General features: G+C 42.9%; 2 protein-coding genes across 4 annotated transcripts in view; both read left to right on the forward strand.

Annotated features, from left to right (window-relative positions):
* LOC143292430 (uncharacterized) overlaps positions 1-13,279 on the forward strand; it is a 21,740-nt gene extending 8,461 nt beyond the window's left edge. For 2 of the 3 annotated variants that reach the window (XM_076602704.1, XM_076602703.1), the window contains 6 exons: positions 4,546-4,693; positions 6,753-6,965; positions 7,207-7,331; positions 10,797-10,926; positions 11,318-11,408; positions 11,954-13,278. In XM_076602704.1, the coding sequence (XP_076458819.1) occupies positions 4,546-4,693; positions 6,753-6,965; positions 7,207-7,331; positions 10,797-10,926; positions 11,318-11,408; positions 11,954-12,598 (1,352 nt within the window). In that variant the 3' untranslated portion in view covers positions 12,599-13,278. Of the gene's footprint in view, positions 1-4,545; positions 4,694-6,752; positions 6,966-7,206; positions 7,332-10,796; positions 10,927-11,317; positions 11,409-11,953 lie in introns of all 3 variants that reach the window. The other variant, XM_076602705.1, reaches the window with a different exon arrangement.
* Positions 13,280-14,097: 818 nt separating this feature from the next.
* On the forward strand, positions 14,098-18,861 carry LOC143292431 (uncharacterized). The gene has a single exon (XM_076602706.1). It carries the CDS (start codon positions 14,983-14,985, stop codon positions 15,907-15,909), a length of 927 nt encoding a protein of 308 aa, XP_076458821.1. The 5' UTR covers positions 14,098-14,982; the 3' UTR covers positions 15,910-18,861.
* The last annotated feature ends 488 nt before the right edge of the window (positions 18,862-19,349 follow it).

Below are 19,349 nucleotides of genomic sequence, written 5' to 3' on the forward strand. Positions count from 1 at the left end.
CCCGGTGTTCGGTTGTCTGTGTGAGTGTGTGTGTGTCTGTGCGTCCGTGGTAAACTTTAACATTGACATTTTCTCTGCAACTACTTTGTCAGTTGACACCAAATTTGGCATAAAAATAGGAAAAAATTCAGTTCTTTCCAGTCATCTTGTTTAAAAAAATATTGCACCTCTGGGATGGGCACAAAAAAAATAAAGAATGAAGCCTAATTATATGCAAACTGCATTTACTGTTATATTTATATTTTTTTGTATTCTCTAAACTTGGCACTTTGATCTGATATTCTGACCCAACAACAAGAGCAGTCATTATTATCATTTTTTTGTTCAAACAGGAACTTCTTTTGCTAAGCATGGAAGTTTTATTTATTTTGCAAACGTTTTGGTGCAGATAGTGAAAAAGGGAAATTACTCTGTAATTAATGCTAGGGGACTTAATTTGCTTTAAACTGATCTTTCTCATCTCAAACATTACATCTTGAAATTATACTCAATACATAAAAAGCTTGGGTTTTTTTTTTAAAGTGTATCACCAGTGAGTCTTGAAGGCCTTGCCTCTCTTGTTTTTTTGTTTTTTTTTGTTTTTTGTTTTTTTGTTGTTGTTTTTTAATTACTCATGCTCTGTTTACAGTGCGATATTAGAACACTTAAGATACACGTGTGGAACAAAGGCGTTGTTATTCTCACAACGTGATCCAACAGCAAGTAGAGGGTGGGGAAGTTGGTAATAAACCATGCAGTCAGTCGTACGGCGACCACTCACTCACTCATGCAACCTGTCGGACAACCAGCTGAATTATTCCGCCACCGTTTAGTCAGTAATCATACCAAGCAACAAACTTTCGGAGTGACCAACCAAGCATCAATTCAGTCAACAAGCAGCAGTAGCAACTATGACATTCTTCATCATCATCATCATCATTGTCATCATCATCGTCATGATGAACATTTCCCTAGCGCACATCCAAAATATCCACGCGAAGCTTCAGCAAAACACACACAGACACACACAGACACACAGACACAGACACAGACACACACAGACACACACACAACAACAACAACAACAACAAGCGCATGCACGTATGCAAGAAAAGGGTTGGTTAATTACATATTTCCACTTATGAACTGTGTCTCATTCCGCCACCGTTTAGTCAGTAATCATACCAAGCGACAAACGTCCGGAGTGACCAACCAAGCATCAATTCAGTCAACAAGCAGCAGTAGCAACTATGACATTCATCATCATCATCATCATCATCATCATCATTGTCATCATCATCGTCATGATGAACACTTCCGTAGCGCCCATTCAAAATATCCACGCGAAGCTTCAGCAAAACACACACAGACACAGACACACACACACAACAACAACAACAACAACAACAACAACAACAACAACAAGCGCATGCACGTATGCAAAAAAAGGGTTGGTTAATTACATATTTCCACTTATGAACTGTGTCTTATTCCGCCACCGTTTAGTCAGTAATCATACCAAGCGACAAACGTCCGGAGTGACCAACCAAGCATCAATTCAGTCAACAAGCAGCAGTAGCAACTATGACATTTCATCATCATCATCATCATCATCATTATTGTCATCATCATCGTCATGATGAACACTTCCGTAGCGCCCATTCAAAATATCCACGCGAAGCTTCAGCAAAACACACACAGACACACACACAGACACAGACACACAACAACAACAAGAACAAGCGCATGCACGTATGCAAGAAAAGGGTTGGTTAATTACATATTTCCACTTATGAACTGTGTCTGAACGTTTGAGCGTTGGTGGCAGATGTGTACTGAACCTTCTAACCTGTTGCGATGTTTGACGTCAAGAGACGAACGTTCGTACATCCGCCTGGAAACGGTGCGTTCGTACTGATTGTTGACGTGTGTCAAAAGTCCACCGGACGGATAGACTGCGTCCACTACGTTTTGATAAGTACGGAACAACGTGGTGTGTAACATGTAACTCAGTTCAAAATTGAAAATGACAGGCTTATGTGGACGGGCGTATCCAGTTTCTCATCACTGGAGGCGTCACTGCGTTCAAATAAAGCCATATACGCTACACCACATCTGCCAGGCAGATATATTTGCTAGGCATATACATATATATATATCTCTGTGTGTGTGTGTGTGTGTGTGTGTGTGTGTGTGTGTGTGTGTGTGTGTGTGTGTGTGTGTGTGTGTGTGTATCAGAGTGGTTTTCTTTTACTGAATTTTGCCAAAGGGTAAAACTTTGGTTGCCGCACGAGTTTTTTCAGTGCTCCATGGGACTGCGGTTTATCGTCTCATCTGAACGACTAGACGCTCAGTTTGATTCTCCGTTCAAACATGGGAGAAAGGGCGAGAGCGGGATTCAAACCCAGACCCTAACGGACACTGTACTGACAGATGAGCGTCTTAACCATTCAGCCACTTTGCTCCTTGATTGCAGCCAATGAGCTTATAATCTTCAAACGCAATGCAAGTACAGGTGGCTGTGTAACTGGCTTGGTGACGAAAGCAGTTGGTAGGGCCCTTAAACACTGCTTGTATTTCACTCTTTTTAACTCGTTGAGAGCTTTTGTGCATGATATAAATGCTACAAGTCGTTTGTGAAAGGGAAAAAAAAAAAAAGAAACTCTCTCTCTCTCTCTCTCTCTCTCTCTCTCTCTCTCTCTCTCTCTCTCTCTCTCACACACACACACACACACACACTCTCTGTGTCTCTCTGTATATATATATATATATATATTATATATATATATATATATATATATATATATATATTATAACACCAGAAGCTTGTAAATCCAAAGGATCAGACACTTCGTCGTAATATCATCAGACAAGTCATCAGCATATCTGTCTATCTATCTATATATATATTTGATTTCTTCAATGAAGTATTTTTAGATGAGATATTGCCTGTGCTTTGATGGAGCAGCAAAAAAACAAAACAAAAAACAAAAAAACAAAAACAAAAACAAAAAAAACGCGAACAAATGACAGCGTAGTAAATGTCAGGATGAAATCGGTGAGCCGTGATAACTGCGTTCGAGAAGTCATGTTCAGATTCTCCCGGCTCGATTCCTGCTGAGTTCCGCAGTTTTCGTCTGTGTGCGCAGATCTTTACAGCAGGATTTAACTGACGTCAACGTTACGCGAATACAGTATTCCTTCAGCTCGCCTTGTCTTCAGTTGAGAGTCACATCGCTGAAAAGAAAAAAAGTTGCAAATTTCAGGGTTTTAACACTGATATGCCAAACCGCAAGGAAGACATATTTACTGTTACACTTTTCTTAGTAGGATAACTGCGGTTATATTTTGTTGTTGTTTGAACTGATTTTCTTTCAGTATATAAATAGCCTAGAGCTAAATCAGATATAACTGAAACTGTTATACAACAACATCAAAAGCGTTAAAAGTGATTATCGTAAAGGACGTCAAATTTTAGATGCGTTTATTTATGTATCCTGAACCCAAGATGCGTGATGTATGATGATAACTTTATGCATACAGAAGAGCGGCGATTTACGCTCCCATCTGATGGCTGCAACTATAGCTGAGCATTCCATCGCAATGTTATAGTAGATAGATAAGAGACAATCTCGAGTCAGTTAACCTCACGACCATACTGATTTCTTCTTTTTTATTTATTTAAAGATTCCACTAACATTGCAACACGTAAACTGTATTGATTGACTGTAGACTCATATCGTTTTAGTCTAAGGAAACAAGTTTACTGTTGCATCCGTGAGAGATTTCTGTCACCACCTTTCTGAAGAGACCAACATGATGTCACACAGAGAATGATGCAAGCAATTCTTGCCTGGAGGTCAGCATTCTATGACGTTATTATATGGTCATGCGCTGTAATTTTTTTTTCTTCCTTTTGGCAACATGGTGACGCCACACGTCGCACTGTTAGTGGTCACGAAAGGTCACATCATTTTCTTGTGCCTTTAACACTGTCATTAAAACCCTCATGACCGAGAGAGTGGAGATGCAACTCTGGCAAGACTGGCACTCACCACTATGATCAAATTCTTGCCCAGGTGGTCGGGACAGCAGTTGCATACTGTCCAGCTGGTCTTAGTCGAACACGACTTCTATACATACAATCACCGTTGACAGAGTGTGGGCCAAACCAAATGAGACGTTGTCTTTGTTACTTGGCTGGAAAGCTGACTGGCTGGCTGGCTGGCTGGGCAACTGATGGTAGGTTTCGTTTTAAAAGTAAATCATATTAATATCAACATACCTGGCACGACGATAGACAAGATGCATGTTTAAATGAGTGAACAGCCTGCATTCCCTATGTTGGTTTGTGAAACTAACCCTATCTTTATGCCTATGTCTATGTCTCACTCATATCTTTTTCTCTTTGTTGACGTAACGTTTGTCGTACCGTCTCAGTCTGTCTATACCCCCCCCCCCCTCTCTCTCTCTCTCTCTCTCTCTCTCTCTCTCTCTCTCTCTCTCTCTCTCTCTCTCTCTCTCTCTCTCTTTTCTTATCTCTTTGTTGGTTTTGTCCCCATACAGAAAAGCACACTGAGTACATCAAAAACAACCTTCAGACTCTGCAAAAGAAATGTCAGCAGTTCTCGGCTTGCACGCAAGAACTGTACAGCGCGGAGAACTACCACAGTATTCTGGGTGGCGAGAGCACACGACTCACCAACATCTGCGGGTATGTCCTAATCGTCAGCTAAAATGTGGTGACGGTTATAAATGGCCTATATCTCCTATTATTATTATTATTATTATTATTATTATTATTTTCGACATACGCGTGCTACAGACGAATAAAATGATGACTGCTGGACCTTGTAAAACGAAATTTAAAATTATCATAGGTGGTGTAAAATCAATGGTACCTTAAGATGAAGGTAAAACACCGTTTCGAGTCTTAGACTCGTTCTCAAGCATAGAGGTGTTGGCAGGCCACAGTAGTCTGTCGAGGGCGAGTCAGTTCAACACAATGACTGGAAATCGTAGTTCAGCTCACTGACTTGATGAGGGTGGGATGTGGGTGAGGTGGGGGTGGGAGAGGGAGAGACCGTTACAGAACCCGCAATGATCACTTCAAAGAACACAGGGACAACATCATCATCATCATTTTGCCCATCGCTCCTGGTGGAGCATAGGCCATCGACGACCCCTCGCCATCGCACTCTGTTCTGGGCTGTTCTGGCCATTCCAGTCCAGTTGGTCTCTTGCTGCTTCAGCTCTGCCTCGGTATCTCGCCTCCAGCTGTTGCGAGGCCGGCCTCTCTTCCTCTTTCCCTGCGGGTTCCAGGTCAGGGCTTGGCGTGTGATGCTGGACGCTGGCTTCCTGAGGATGTGTCCGATCCAGCCCCACTTCCTCCGCAGTATCTGCTTGGCCACTGGTTCCTGTCCCGCTCGCTCCCACAGACCTTCGTTTCAGATCTTCTCCTGCCATCGGATCTTGTAGATGCGCCTCAGACAGGTGTTGAAGAATGTCTGAATCTTCTGCTGCATGCGAGACAGGGACAACATACTGACCCGAAAAGACATTCCAGTAGCAAACCACTTCAAATCTGGACAACATAACCTTACACACATATTACAGTGGCAGCACTTTGGTATAACAGCCGCGAAGACTGCCTGTACCGAAATTTTATGGAAAGCCAGGTGCATCTCTCGCCTGGGCACTGTACAACTTCAGGGACTTTTCTAATGTCAGGGAGTGAAACTTCGATTAACTCCCTTACCATTCGTTGCCCTTCCATTCCCCTCCTTTTCCCCTTCTTTCCCCGGCCTTGGCACCCCCCACCCCCACCCCTACCCCTACCCCCCTACGCCTACACTCCACCCTGATACCCTGTCTCCTCCAACATCAAGTTAGTGAGTTGAACTGCGATTTCCACTCACTGAGTTGACTCACCTCCAGCAGACAACTGTGGTATGCCCAACACCTTTTCACTTGAGAAAGAGTACTCGAGTCTAAGACGCGAAATAAATGCCCAGATGGACGAAGAAAGATGTATTGTTTTGTATTGTATTGTTTTATCTTCATCTTAAGGTACCTGTGATTGCACACCGCCTATTCACATGCTAGCTAAATAGCGGGTATAAGGACGGATGGTTTTTCTTTTGTTTTTCTTATTGTTTGTCTTGTTACTGGTGTACATGAGACTACTATATACGCATTTTGAGTGACGATAATGCATGGTACTGTCATGCACGCTCAGCTAAATAGTGGTTGTACGGATGGTTTATCCCCTCAAGATGAATATATGATGACGATTGTTTTTGTTGTTGTTGTCATTGTTAAAAGGGAAAGAACAACCATCTTGATTTGTCTCACAAACATCTAAAGGTTACAAATTTAATAAGCATCATGAAAAGAAAAAAAAAAAAAATAAAATAAAATAAATATATATATATATATATATATATATATATATGTCTAATCTAAGGCCAACAGCAGCTTTCCCTGCATGATTTTCTGACTGTAAATAATTCGAATTTTATATCCATTTTCTTTTTCTGTTCTTAGTTAATTTTACCCAGAGGCTTATAATAAAAGACTGCATGTGTGTTTTAAACCATTGAGGCTGTAACTGTGATCAAGCCAATACAGGCGAAAATTTAGTCAACTTGACATCAAAGTGGTGTTGTTGTGGTTTCTTCTTTCTGCAAGTGTGTATTATATATATATATATATATATATATATATATATGTGTGTGTGTGTGTGTGTGTGTGTGTGTGTGTGTTCTCTGTAGATTAATGTTCGCAAATGGCGGGGGACACTACACGACTCTGAAGAAGGAGTGTACGGAGAAAGAGCGACGCGCTATCCGCCAGACCATTGGAGACAAACTTGACGGGAAGTTTAACTTGGGCAGAGAGCAGCTCAACAGCTCATGGGTCAAACTCTGGAAGTGCGTTACGGATAGCAAGGGAGACGACGATGAAACCGTCGAAACGGTGTGCAGGTATTTTAAACGCACTGTCTGCTCTCTCTCTCTCTCTCTCTCTCTCTCTCTCTCTGCGATCCAAGAAACATACGTTTTAGGAGGCGCATTTCCTAACGTTTGCTAACCGTGACTAAATTACTAAATAACTAACTGTATATCGTCTGTCTTTGACTCTCTGTTTCTATCCGCGTTTCAATGTGTGTGTGTGTGTGTGTGTGTGTGTGTGTGTGTGTGTGTGTGTGTGTGAACGTGATGGCAGGTTGAAAACGAGCAATGCTGGAAACCTGTGTGGTGACGAGGACGTGAACAGCATGACGAGAACCTTCTTCAACCATGAGTTGGAGCATGTCCACTGTTCCTGTCTGGCCCTCGAGTCTTTTTCTGGTAAAGATTTTTCAGTTTCATTTTCAGTTTCTCAAGGAGGCGTCACTGCATTCGGACAAATCCATATATGCGCTACACCACATCTGCTAGGCAGATGGCTGACAGCAGCATAACCCAAACGCGCTTGTCAGGCCTTGAATGCATGCTTACATATTTCTGTACCTATCAGAGTGGATTTCATTTTACATGATTTCGCCAGAGGACAACACTCTTGTTGCCACGGGTTCTTTTTCAGTGCGCCAAGTGCGTGCAGCACACGGGACCTCGGTTTATCGTCTCATCCGAAAGACTAGACCCTCAGTTTGATTTTCCAGTCAAACTTGGAAAGGACGAGAGCGGGATTCGAACCAACACCCTCACGGACTATCTGTATTGGCAGCTGAGCGTCTTAACCATTCTGCCACCTTCCTCCTGAAATTGATATGGTAAAGATGGCTGGGTGAGAATGATACGAAATTTCCAAGACGACGGCTGAACGAGCTCGCTGGTACTGTATGGCTGACTATACACACTAAACAAAAAAATTGGACCGCGCGTGAATGAAATCTAGATTAGTTCAGGGACAAATAATATTCACAATATATATTATATAAAGTATAAAGGTGGTAGCCGATCTGAGGGTCCTGAGGCGCGTTTCTTACACGCTAGGAAAGTGTGTTTGTTTCTTTCTTAAAATCCTCCCCCCCCCCCCCTCCCACCTCGTGTCTGGTGTGGCTTGGTTCTTGCGAGTCAATGCCAAGTAGCCTTCAGAGCACCTTTGCCGCGAGGTAAGGATAAAATCAACTACTCTCCTTGATTACTTTCTTTTTCATTGTGCGTGCAGGAAAAGGTATACTTTTCGCCCTCTCCACTCAATCGCTTTCTCGCCACTAGCACACAAGTGTGCTCGCGATTAAGAAACACGTACGTCTCTGAGGTATGGGTTCGACCTAGATCGCCACTCGTGGGAATGGGGGTGGGGTTGGGAAGGTTGCTGGACAAGGGTTAAGGGTGGAGATTTTTTTATTTTTTTTTTCTCCAGATGCTAAGGCCTGTATGTGAGTGCTTGAACCTCCTCAGTTCTTCAGTGTGTTTACATAATTATGTAGAAGATCAAACTACGCACGTAAAAGACCTGCAGTCCATATAATTATATCAGAGTTCGCTGGGTTATGGAAGCACATAAATAATCAGCATACACCAACCACGACAAGAATTATCAGCGAGTTGTGAGGAGAATTTATTTTTCTTTTATAAAGGTACACAACTTCAAGCCAGTGCTACATCATCTCCAATCAACAAAGTTACCGTTCTTGTTTATTGAGCGTTGTTGACAGAGGTACAGACACAGTGTGCGTGCGTGTGTGCGCGCGCGCTCGTGTGCTTTAAAAGGAATCAGCAATGATAAACAATGATGATAAAAATAGAAAGATGATAAAAAAAAAAGAACTATATATATATATATATAAAGGAAGTAGCGTTGGTGCGACATTCCACTGAATCATACATCTGACACGGAAATGGATTGTAATATACTGGAAAAACCAATGCGGCAATGGGAAATATCTCTCTCTCTCCCTCTCTTTCTCTCTCTCTACTATGATTTTGCTTTGTTTCTGAAATGAACACAGCTTGATTATTTTTTCTTTAACGTTGTAAATAAAAGGGAAATATTTTGTGTGTGATACGGCCCTGCAGAGTGTTACCCGAGAAAACACGTCTTTTCCGCGGTGTGTGTGTGTGTGTGTGTGTGTGTGTTGTTGTTGTTGTTGTTGTTCCTTCATCATCGTTTCTACTAAATCATTCGTTTACATAATGCAAGTCATCTCTGAGGCAGACCACTTATTTGTCCCTTTTTTCTCTCGTCCCTCAGCTCAGCTCAGCTCAGCTGCCCCATGGCGGTTGCCGCTACAGATGACCTGTCAACCAGTCCTCTCCATCCATCCCTGTCTTTCGCACATTTGACCGCCTCGCTCAGCTTCAATCCTGTCCATTCTGTGATGTTGTCTTCCCATCTCTTCTTCTGTCTTCCTCTCTTCCTTCCTCCTCTGACTGTTCCCTGGAGCACTGTCTTGGCAAGCCCCTCTCCTCTTATTACGTGGCCGAACCATTTTAATTTGCGCCTCTTGATGGTGGTGAGAAGATCTTCATAGGGACAAATGGCTTGCCTTATTCTGTTTTTGACTTCCTCATTGGTTATGTGGTCTTTGTAAACTTACATAGTTAAATAAAATGTGTGTGTTGTTTTTCTTCATAACGATTCGATGCTTCATTGTTTGAAGTTGCTCTCATTGTTGATGGAGTCCTGGTGTTTGTCTTTATTTGTCCACAGGAACTCTTGTCTCTTACGGCTCGTCATCACTGAAATCGCCAATAAGAAGCGTCACCCCCCCCCCTCCCCCCCACCCCCTCCTCCCCCAGTGTTTCGTACTGAATATTTGTTGAGATTACATCAGGGCCAGTTTTTTTTGTTGTTTTGTTGTTGTTGTTGTTGTTTGTTTGCTTGCTTTGTGTGTGTGTGTGTGTGTGTGTGTGTGTGTGTGTGTGTGTGTGTGTGTGTGTGTTATTGTTGTTAGTACTGCCGGCTGTGACCATTCTGTCTTGTATGTTTTTTTCATCAACATCACCATCGATACTGATTCTTGTGTATCAGTGTGTGTTTGCTTCTTTTTTTTCTTCTTAAAAAAAAAAATCTTATATATATATATATATATATATATATATATATAATATTTTCGTTTTGAGTCATTTTCTTTCATTGCGTTTTGTTGTTTCTGCTGCTGCTGTTGTTCTTGATGTTTTTGTTTTTGTTGCTGTTGTTGTTGTTCTTCTCCTTCGTTGTCGTCGTTCGTCTTGTTGTTGTTGTTGTTGTTGTTTTTCTTCTTCTTTGTTGCTGTTTTTATTTCTGTTCTTTTTGTTGTTGTTGTTGATGATGTTGTTGTTCCTCGTCGTCTTTTTGTTGTTGTTGTTGTTCTTCTTCTTCTCCTCGTTCATCAGATGGATGCCCCAATCTCTGTGACAAAGGCAGCTGTAGCCTACGCTACAGGTCCTCCAGACAGCCGTAGAGCTTCTGGCGAGTCACTGGAGTTGGGTCGGGCCAGTTCCTCTTCAGTTCTGAGCGCCTCGTGGAATGGGCAAGACTGCAGCAAGATGTTCTGTTGTCTGGCTGTCAGTCCCAGCACAGGGGCACCGTGATGAGTGACCGATTGTTCAATTCTACATGCGGTTTTTATTTCATTTTGTTTTGAAGTATGTATTTTTGTTGTTGTTTTTGTTACCATAGTTGTTGATTTATTCATTCTCTTCATCTTATTGTTGTTACTGTTGTCGTTTATTCTGTCCTTCAGTACATCGGTTCCATCTTTCTCTCCTCTTCCTCCTCCCTTTCCTCTTCCTCTTCCTCCTCTTCCTCCTCCTCATCATCAATGGTATCATCAATTCCGAATAATCGAATTTTAGATGTTTCTATATCCAATTTATTTGCAGACCAGGGCAGGCCTCGCTTTCCCAAACCAGCGAGGATTGCAATAGTAGGAGGAGTCGCCCTTTTGCTTGTCGTGCTGATCATCGCAGTTGTCGTTCTTTGCCTCAGACACCGCAAAACCAAAAGGAAATTGTAAGCAGTTTTCAACAGCGAAAAGTGTTTGGTTATATTGTTTTTTTGTTGTTGTTGTTTTCTTTCTTTTTTTCTTCTTTTTTTTCATTTCGTTACTTATTTTGTTTGTATTTGTGTGATTAAAAAATAATTTATGGATTCGTTTCTTTGTTTATTTATCCATTTAGTGTTTCAGTCGTCTAGGTTATCTATCAGAAATATGAAATATGTGTAGGGCTACATTCGATAAAAATCATCGCGTTATTGTCATGATGATAATGATTACAATGATGATGATGATGATAATTACATGATTATTCGTAGTAGTAGCAGCAGTAGTAGTAGTAGTAGAAGAAGAAAAAGAATTTATTTGTTCTTGCATTAACACTCCGTCTATTTATATGTATTTCAGGAAAGACCACAAGATGCGTTCCGTTAAAGAATCTGCGGCCAGGATTGATCCAGAGGAGCCTTCAGCAGTTTATCACGAAATTGAGGACGTGGTGTGTGTCCATCGAGATCGATGATGACCATCGTTGTCATCCAGCTGGGGGATGGGGGGAGGGTGGTGGGGGGGGGGGGGGGGGGGGGGGATGCTCATGAATCTATCTGTTACACACACGCGCGCGCGCGCCCACCCCACTTCGATCACCCCAGCCCGGCATATACAAATGGCACACACATTGACACAGACACACGTATCTCTGTCTGTCTGTCTACTGTACCTCTCTACCTACCTACCTACCTACCTATCTCAGTGTGTGTGTGTGTGTGTGTGTGTGTGTGTGTGAAAGGTTTTTTCAAAGGTATGATGCACAAGTAGAGAATTTGATTGTCTCTGTAGCTCTCAGTCTGTTGGCACACACACACACACACACACACACACACACACACACACACACACACACACACACACACACACACACATGCCGGGCCATGTTGTTAAGGATTACAGACACTCGTGCGCGCGCGCGTGTGTGTGTGTGTGAGCGCTGACGAGCCTGCAGCCCTTAACAACATAGCCCGTCCTGCGTGTTTCACGTTGCAGGCACCCAAGCTGCCCAGCCGACCACAGCCTGCACGGGGTGAAGGGAAGCTACTCCCTTATGGTTACCAGCTGGGTTTCGCCCCTCCCCCGCCCGCCGAACGCTACATCAAGGGCAAACACCTCCCACGTGGCGGATCCGGCCACCGCTCGCCACGCGACGACGATGACCACCGACCCCACAGCTATATGGAACCACTGCCAGACCCTATCCCTGTAGGACTCGGAGCCCAAGGACCCACCGCTGCTGGCCTGGAAGGCGCGGTAACCAGCCCCTACAGCTTGGCGCGACGCGTCGAGGACTCAGAGCGTGCTGACCCCGCGTCCCCATCGGGCGGCTACAGCCTTGCCGGACGGATGGACGGCGTTCCCAGCATTGTCGTGACAGGGGCTGGATCAGGATCGACGGAGGGAACCTACTTCGACACCATTAGGTTGAGCAGAGCCAGAGCCGAAGAAGATGAATTCGGATACTACGCCAAACTGAAGAGTCCTCCTGGCGGCAGCAGCGGCGACGCCACCGACATCACTACGGAAGATGAGAACCATACTCCTCCAGAAGCTCAGTATTTCGAGCTGGAGCCTCAAGCGGGGGATGCTGAACACCTTGAGCGGGCCTACAGTGCTCTCGCGTCCACGAAGCTGTGAGACGAAGAGGTCATCTCTGAGAACCGGAAAATCCATTTTGTCCCCCCCCCCCCCCTTTTTTTTGTGCTTTGTGTGTCTATTTTTAGAATCATCCGTGGTAAGAAACATAGACACGAAGACCACGAATAAAAATATGACACCAACAGAATAACTGCGACGTAATTGTGACTGGTCAACAGCAAAGCTAGGCACGAACTGATGGTCCAAGCTGCTCGCTCGCACACTCAGTCGTGATTGTAAGGGTTCCTGTCATGGGGCAGAGCCTGACACTCCATTTTGTTTTTGCTGGTTTTTCTTTCTTTCTTTCTGCATTTGTTTGTTTGTTTATTTGTTTGTTCTTGTTGGTTTTTATTTATTTATTTATAATTTTGCCCCACGGTGTCTGTCATTGAATCAAACCGACACTCTGCTGTCTGAGTTAACTTTTCAACAGTGGTTTATTATGTCTCCGTCTTCTGGTTTGAAGAAATGTGTGAGAACTGTCGCGGAAGCATTCCCTGAAATGAATCGCCACACACAATGATGGGTATCTCACCATTAGGACTATCAATAACCAATCTTTGGGCATCGGATCACCATCATATTATATTAGTACTTTGATACTATTTTGACTTCTCAGGTGTCGAATACGCACCGATAAATACAGTCCCTGGCTGAGAGCGAGAGAGAGAGAGAGAGAGAGAGGGGGGGGGGGGGGAGGGGGAGGGGGAGGGATATTGTGTGTGGACTCGGAATGGAAGGGATGGAAGAGGCGGAGATGTCAGATTTCCAGACACCACGACATTAAGGTGATGTTTTTGCCCCTAAAATTTCGATTTTTCATGACGTTTCATGATTTTTTGTTTTTTGCATTTTTGTCAACTGGAATGTATATTTTGTCAGATTTGAATGTCATTTTGTCTCAAAACCTGTTCTTTATTGTAATACAAATTCTTTTCTACACCTACCCTGCGTGTTTGTTTTCTCAAAAATGAAAATTTGTCAAAAAAATTGTCATTTTTAGATCTTGGATACGAGTGTGTTCTTGCAACAAACTACCGCATGTTGCACATCGTTGGAATCGTCATTATCTCCCCTGCCCATCCCATAATATCCCGAGTCAAAGCTTACTGCACTAGAGGAGCTAGAACAGCAAACCCGAACGAAGTGAACAGCCGAAAATTTCCAAAAAAGGCTGACTACGTCATTTTGTTACTAAATATAGTACATTACCACATCCGGTTGTGAAAAGCTAATTTCTGATTGGTCAGATCGTTACTTCCGCCACAATGACCAACAAACAAAGCACGCGTCGCTAGCTCGACTGAAAAGGTTTGCATTCGATTTTGAGACCGATTTGAAGTAAAATGGGGAAAAGAAAGCAAGCATCTTCCAGAATTAGGCGTTACAAATCGACTGCTAGAAATAATCAGTTGGTTGCTGCTCGTTCTAGCAAACTGAAGAGGAAAAGAATGGACTCAAGTGGAGATGGCTCAGTCGATCAAGATGGGGGGGGGGGGAAGGGGGGGGTGAACAAAACGAGCTACCATCGACTTCAGCTGCATGCGCCTCAGAATTGGGTTCTAGTGCGAAGAAGTTCAAATCATTCCATTCAAAATCTAGGAAGCTGAGTGATTCAAGGGACAAAAGTGCAGACAGTTCGAGTGCAAGCACTAGAAGTGGATCGATAAATTTTGCGTCACCTCGCCTTTCAACTGAACGATCTGTGACCTGAACGAAATTGCAAATCTGTTTGCTGCTTTGTCATGTCTAGAATGTGGGCAGTCTACCATAAAATTAGCATCGAATGAAGAGATGAAAAGGGGGTTTGCTGTGTATTTAGAGGGTGTATGCACAAACTGTGACTCTCTTCTGGGCGCAAACTACACTTCATCAAGGATGCCTGGTGAGAGTGGTGCATTTGAAATCACCAGACGCACTGTCACTGCTAGTATCCTCTGTGGCTTTGGTGCCAGGAAGCTGAACAAATTTTTTGAGTACCTGGACCTCCCTGGACTTAGTTCTGAGACGTTCAAAAGTCACTGTGAAGCAATTAACAGCTTACTCCCAGACTGAAAGAACACCTCTTAGAGCTTGCTGCCAAAGCTGTCAGGGAAGCACACAAGGTCTTGAATCCTGACTGCGAGTCAGTGGGTGGTGTTATTGACATTGCAGTTAGTTGTGATGGGACGTGGCACACCAGGGGTCACAATTCCAAGGTCGGGATAGGGTGTGTTATTGATCTGCTTACTGGTATTTGCATTGATTACCATGTTATGAGTAAGTTTTGCCAAAAATGTGAAACCACAGGAAAACGAATGCAAGAGTGTGGAGAGAATGCTTATCAGATCTAGTGGGAAGACCACAGGCAGGACTGCAAGAAGAATTTTGAAGGATCCTCTGGCATGATGGAGGTCACTGGGGCGAAGGAAATTTGGACCCGGTCAGTGGAAAAGCACAAGTTTCGCTACACCACTATGTTGTCAGATGGTGACTGCAAGACATACAATGAACTTGTGGCTTTGAACCCCTATGACACTGAGATCAGCAAAGAGGAGTGCATTAACCATGTCTCCAAAAGACTGGGAACTGCACTCAGGAACCTGGTTTCAGACAACAGCAAGCGTGGGGTGACCCTTGGGGGCAGAGGATACGGCAAGCTGACCCAGATGAACATCAGCAAACTGCAGGCTTACTACACCAAAGCCATCAGAAGCAATAAAACCGTGAAAAATATGGCACGTGCAGTGTGGGCTTCAGTCATGCACTGTACCTCAACTGATGCAGCACCTCACCATACTTTTTGCCCTCAAGGAAGACAGTCGTGGTGCTTCTTCAACCGAGCCAGAGCTCGTGGTCAGCCAGCTCCACGACACCAGGGCAACATGAACACTTACATCTCAAAAGAGATTTTCTGCAAGCTGGAGCCAGTCTACAGGAAGTTAGCAGATCCATATCTGCTCAGAAGATGCATCCGTGGCAAGATACAGAATGCCAACGAAAGCCTTCATGGTGTGATCTGGAGTAGATGCCCCAAACACACCTTCGCTTTTCTCGACAAGGTTGAGGTAACAATGTTGCTGTCTGTTGGTGAGTTCAACATGGGGTCCACAGCAAGCCACAATTTTATGACTGCTCAAGGTCTCTTTGTTGGAGATAACACCACAAGACTTGGACAGCAGCGGGACAGATCAAGATTGGCTCACAGTCGTCGCAGCCAAGAACAGAAGCAGCTCCGTCGCAGAGAGAAAGTACGGCAGGCTACGGAAATGGGGAGGAGGAAGAATCTTCTGGCAGAAAATGGCTCAGCTTATGCCCCAGGAGGCTTCTAGGCCTGGTGGGGGCTTCCAGAACTGGTGGATACAGCACTAACTGGATGTGTAGACTCTTAAATCTCATACATCCATTCACTCACACATGTTCCATCTTTGAACGCAGTTTTCTCATTTTGCTTTATTCAGAACACTGTCTTACGCCTCTCACAATCATCACAACCACTTGAAATTCTGCTTACATTTTGATAAAACCCTTGTTTACAACTGCACAGAAGTATTTTGTGTAACTTGTCATTTTGCCAAATTATATTAAATCAGAATAATGAAAATTTCCAATTTCGTTAGTGTAAACAGAGCAAAAATTTTAAAAATAATAACTTTTTTGTTTGTAAAGATATGAAGAAAATGCTGTGCAGTGTTGTAATACACAACTAAAAGAACTGTTTAAAACTTGTTTGGTGTCAATATGTCTGTCCTGTGGAGAATGAGCCTACACACAAAATCAATTGTTTATTTTCAAAATGGCCGCCGTAACCATTGACAACCAGTGTTAATTTCATCAAAATGCATGAATATGATTGTTATTTTTTACAGCAAAGTTGACAAACCCCCAAATACATTGAAGAGTGTCATTACAAAAAATTCTTCATTTTGGGCAAAACATCACTGGGAAAGCGTGACCGGTGGACAAACGATGGACAACTACATGTATGTTTCTCTTAGTTACATCGCTACCGATGTTGATCTGTCCTGTTGAATGCATCTGTTCAGTATTTAGTTTAAAAAAAAAATTATTGTCAAGATCGCCTGTCAATATCTATTGGTTTAAAATCGAAAGTTGCAGCACTCTTCTTGTTCATTGTTTTTTGATTGTATTTTTTATATACTCTGTTATGTGATTATTTTTTTAAAGCTTTATTTGCACGCCCTTCAGTGTTACTTCTGTTTTAATGGATGAAGAGTCTTCCACCTTCCTCCTTGTGCGCTGTGTACGACGATAGCCACCCCACCTTATGCAATGTTTGTGTCTGTGTCTGTCTGTGTCTATGTGTCTGTGTGTGTGATGGATATATGCATTCAAGATCATGCCTTCATTTGCTTTCTATAACGACTTGTTTTATACAACAAAGTCAGCATGAAAGGCGGGACGAACCAATACTCAATGGTTCAGTTCAGCTGCCTTTGTCAGCAGACTGTGTCGATTTTGTTGTGTTTTAACTAATTGTAGCCCATGTTTATATGTGCCTAGGATTTGAAACACGGCACTTCGTTGATGATTGAGAAAGAATTGTTATTTTTTATGAATATGTTACTGACTTGGATTACACACCCATGTGGATGTGTTTGTTGTATGTTAGATTCTCACCGGATAGCTATTTCCAGCTGGAAGCATTTTCCCTCTTTTGAGTCCTCTTGGTTTGTCTAACTGTAGCGGAGGCACTTGTTTCACGGTTGAAAATTACTTGTGACAGGACTGGTTTCTGAATGCCAGCACTATTGTCACTGCAGTGGAGTAGCGAACGGAAATAGTGAGACCAGCAGAATGATTGGAAATGGTATCCGACAGAAGACTCCAACGCAACGTCTTCCCTTATTTTTGTGCAACATTGATTAACCTCTGCAAAGCAGCATTTGTTTCAGATTTTATTTGGTGATAACAGAGGTGAACAGTTCTATTTTGCTCCCCTCCTCCCCCCGCCCCCTATCCCCTCCCCCCATCTCATAATATATTGATATGGATGACTGAGCTGTGTTTTGTTCAGTTTTGTGTCCATATGCTGCAGTGTATTTATACATTACTGTGTTATTCTGCTTCCAAGTTACCTGTTGCTGCGCCTGAGTTAGTGTTTCTCCGGTGACGTTGTGGAAAACTACAATTCCCTGTGGAGATGTTCCTGGTCTATTCACATGTCTTTAAAAAAAGAACCTTTCTTTGCGTGAATCAGTTCAAATGCTTATCGGTCTTTTTACAATGTGATAATAAAGTAATGAGTTTGTAAACAATGGATTGGAAACCAGCTGTCCGTACAATCTACAGTGTCATAATTTGCTAATTGTGGTAAAGTTGGGTCAAATAGTAATTTGAAGTACGCATGCTGTAAGTGACTTCAGTTTTGTGTATAGTAATCAATGCTTTGATAATCTTTTAAATGTGCAGGTAGAATCGCTGGCCACTCTTTCACAGGGTTTGTAATGTTAATCTATATGTTTTTATGTCATGTATACAATACAGAGATTGCTGGTTTTGTTGGCGTGTGGTAGGAAAATTTTGCATGGATGATGTAGCCTACAGTTTTGTGTTGATAGTCATAATATTTAGGCTTTCATGGTGGACTGGTGTGTGGTAAAGTTGGGTCAAATAGTAACTTGAAGTATGCATGCTGTAAGTGGCTTTTTGTGTATAGTAATCAATGCTTTGATAATCTTTTAAATGTGCAAGTAGAATCGCTGGCCACTCTTTCACAGCATAGTTTTATGTCTAGCTAAGATCTCGAATGATTGGGTTTGTAATGTTAGTCTATATGTTTTTATGTCATGTATACAATACAGATATTGCTAGTTTTGTTGGCGTCTCGTCGTATGAAAATTTTGCATGGATGATGTAGCCTACAGTTTTGTGTTGATAGTCGTAATAATTAGGCTTTCATGGTGGACTGGTGTGTGGTAAAGTTGGGTCAAATAGTAATTTGAAGTACGCATGCTGTAAGTGCTTTTGCCTTTTGGATTTGATTCGTTGTTCGGTTTGGTCTTGGGTTCATGCAGAATGTTACAGTGTTTCAATCCGTCGTCGAACGGAATGTCAGCTGAGCACACCCACACAACTGATCAAACAACCTCCGGTGTGCGTTCAGTTCGTGACTGACACGTGCCCAAGAGAGTGTGTGTGTGAAGAAAACGAAACTGACGTCAATGCAGATTTTGTATTGAGGCAATGAAATGTATCCGGTGCTTTGTACATATAGTTTATGAATGCCGCAATAAAAGTGTCCTGTTTCTCTGACAGAATAACGTTCGCCATTCGATTTCTTTTGGTGTGTGTGTCAGTGTGTGTGTGTGTGTGTGTGTGTGTGTGTGCCTGTGTGTGTGTTTGTGTGTGTGTGTTTGTGTGTGTGTTTCAAGTTGTGTGCAGTGTGTGTGTGTGTGTGTGTGTGTGTGTGCGCGCGCGTTCTCTTTCTCTCTCTAGTCACAACTCTCCGTCCCCACCCCCCCGCCCCCCACTATCAGCTTTTTCAACATCTTATATTTCATCAGTCTGTTTTCTTCTTATTCTTTAACCAATAATCTTGGAGTCCCTGATATAATAATGTACGGCAACTAAACACACAACCTCATCTGCACCGTATAATTCATGCGTGTGTGCGTGAGTACGCGCGTGTGTTTTCTTGGTTTGTATATGAATGAATCGGGACAGTACAGGCTGGGGGTGAGTGGTGATGTCAATATCACCGCACGGTCAGCGATGTTTTCGTTCGCTGCCAGTGCTCATTGCCAGCTAC

This window comes from Babylonia areolata, chromosome 18 (assembly GCF_041734735.1).
Source record: "Babylonia areolata isolate BAREFJ2019XMU chromosome 18, ASM4173473v1, whole genome shotgun sequence".
NCBI classification, from domain to species: Eukaryota; Metazoa; Mollusca; class Gastropoda; order Neogastropoda; family Buccinidae; genus Babylonia; species Babylonia areolata.

Bases quoted from the DNA above. Each gene is read 5' to 3' on its own strand.
- LOC143292431 (XM_076602706.1), top strand. From the start codon at position 14,983: ATGATGGAGGTCACTGGGGCGAAGGAAATTTGGACCCGGTCAGTGGAA.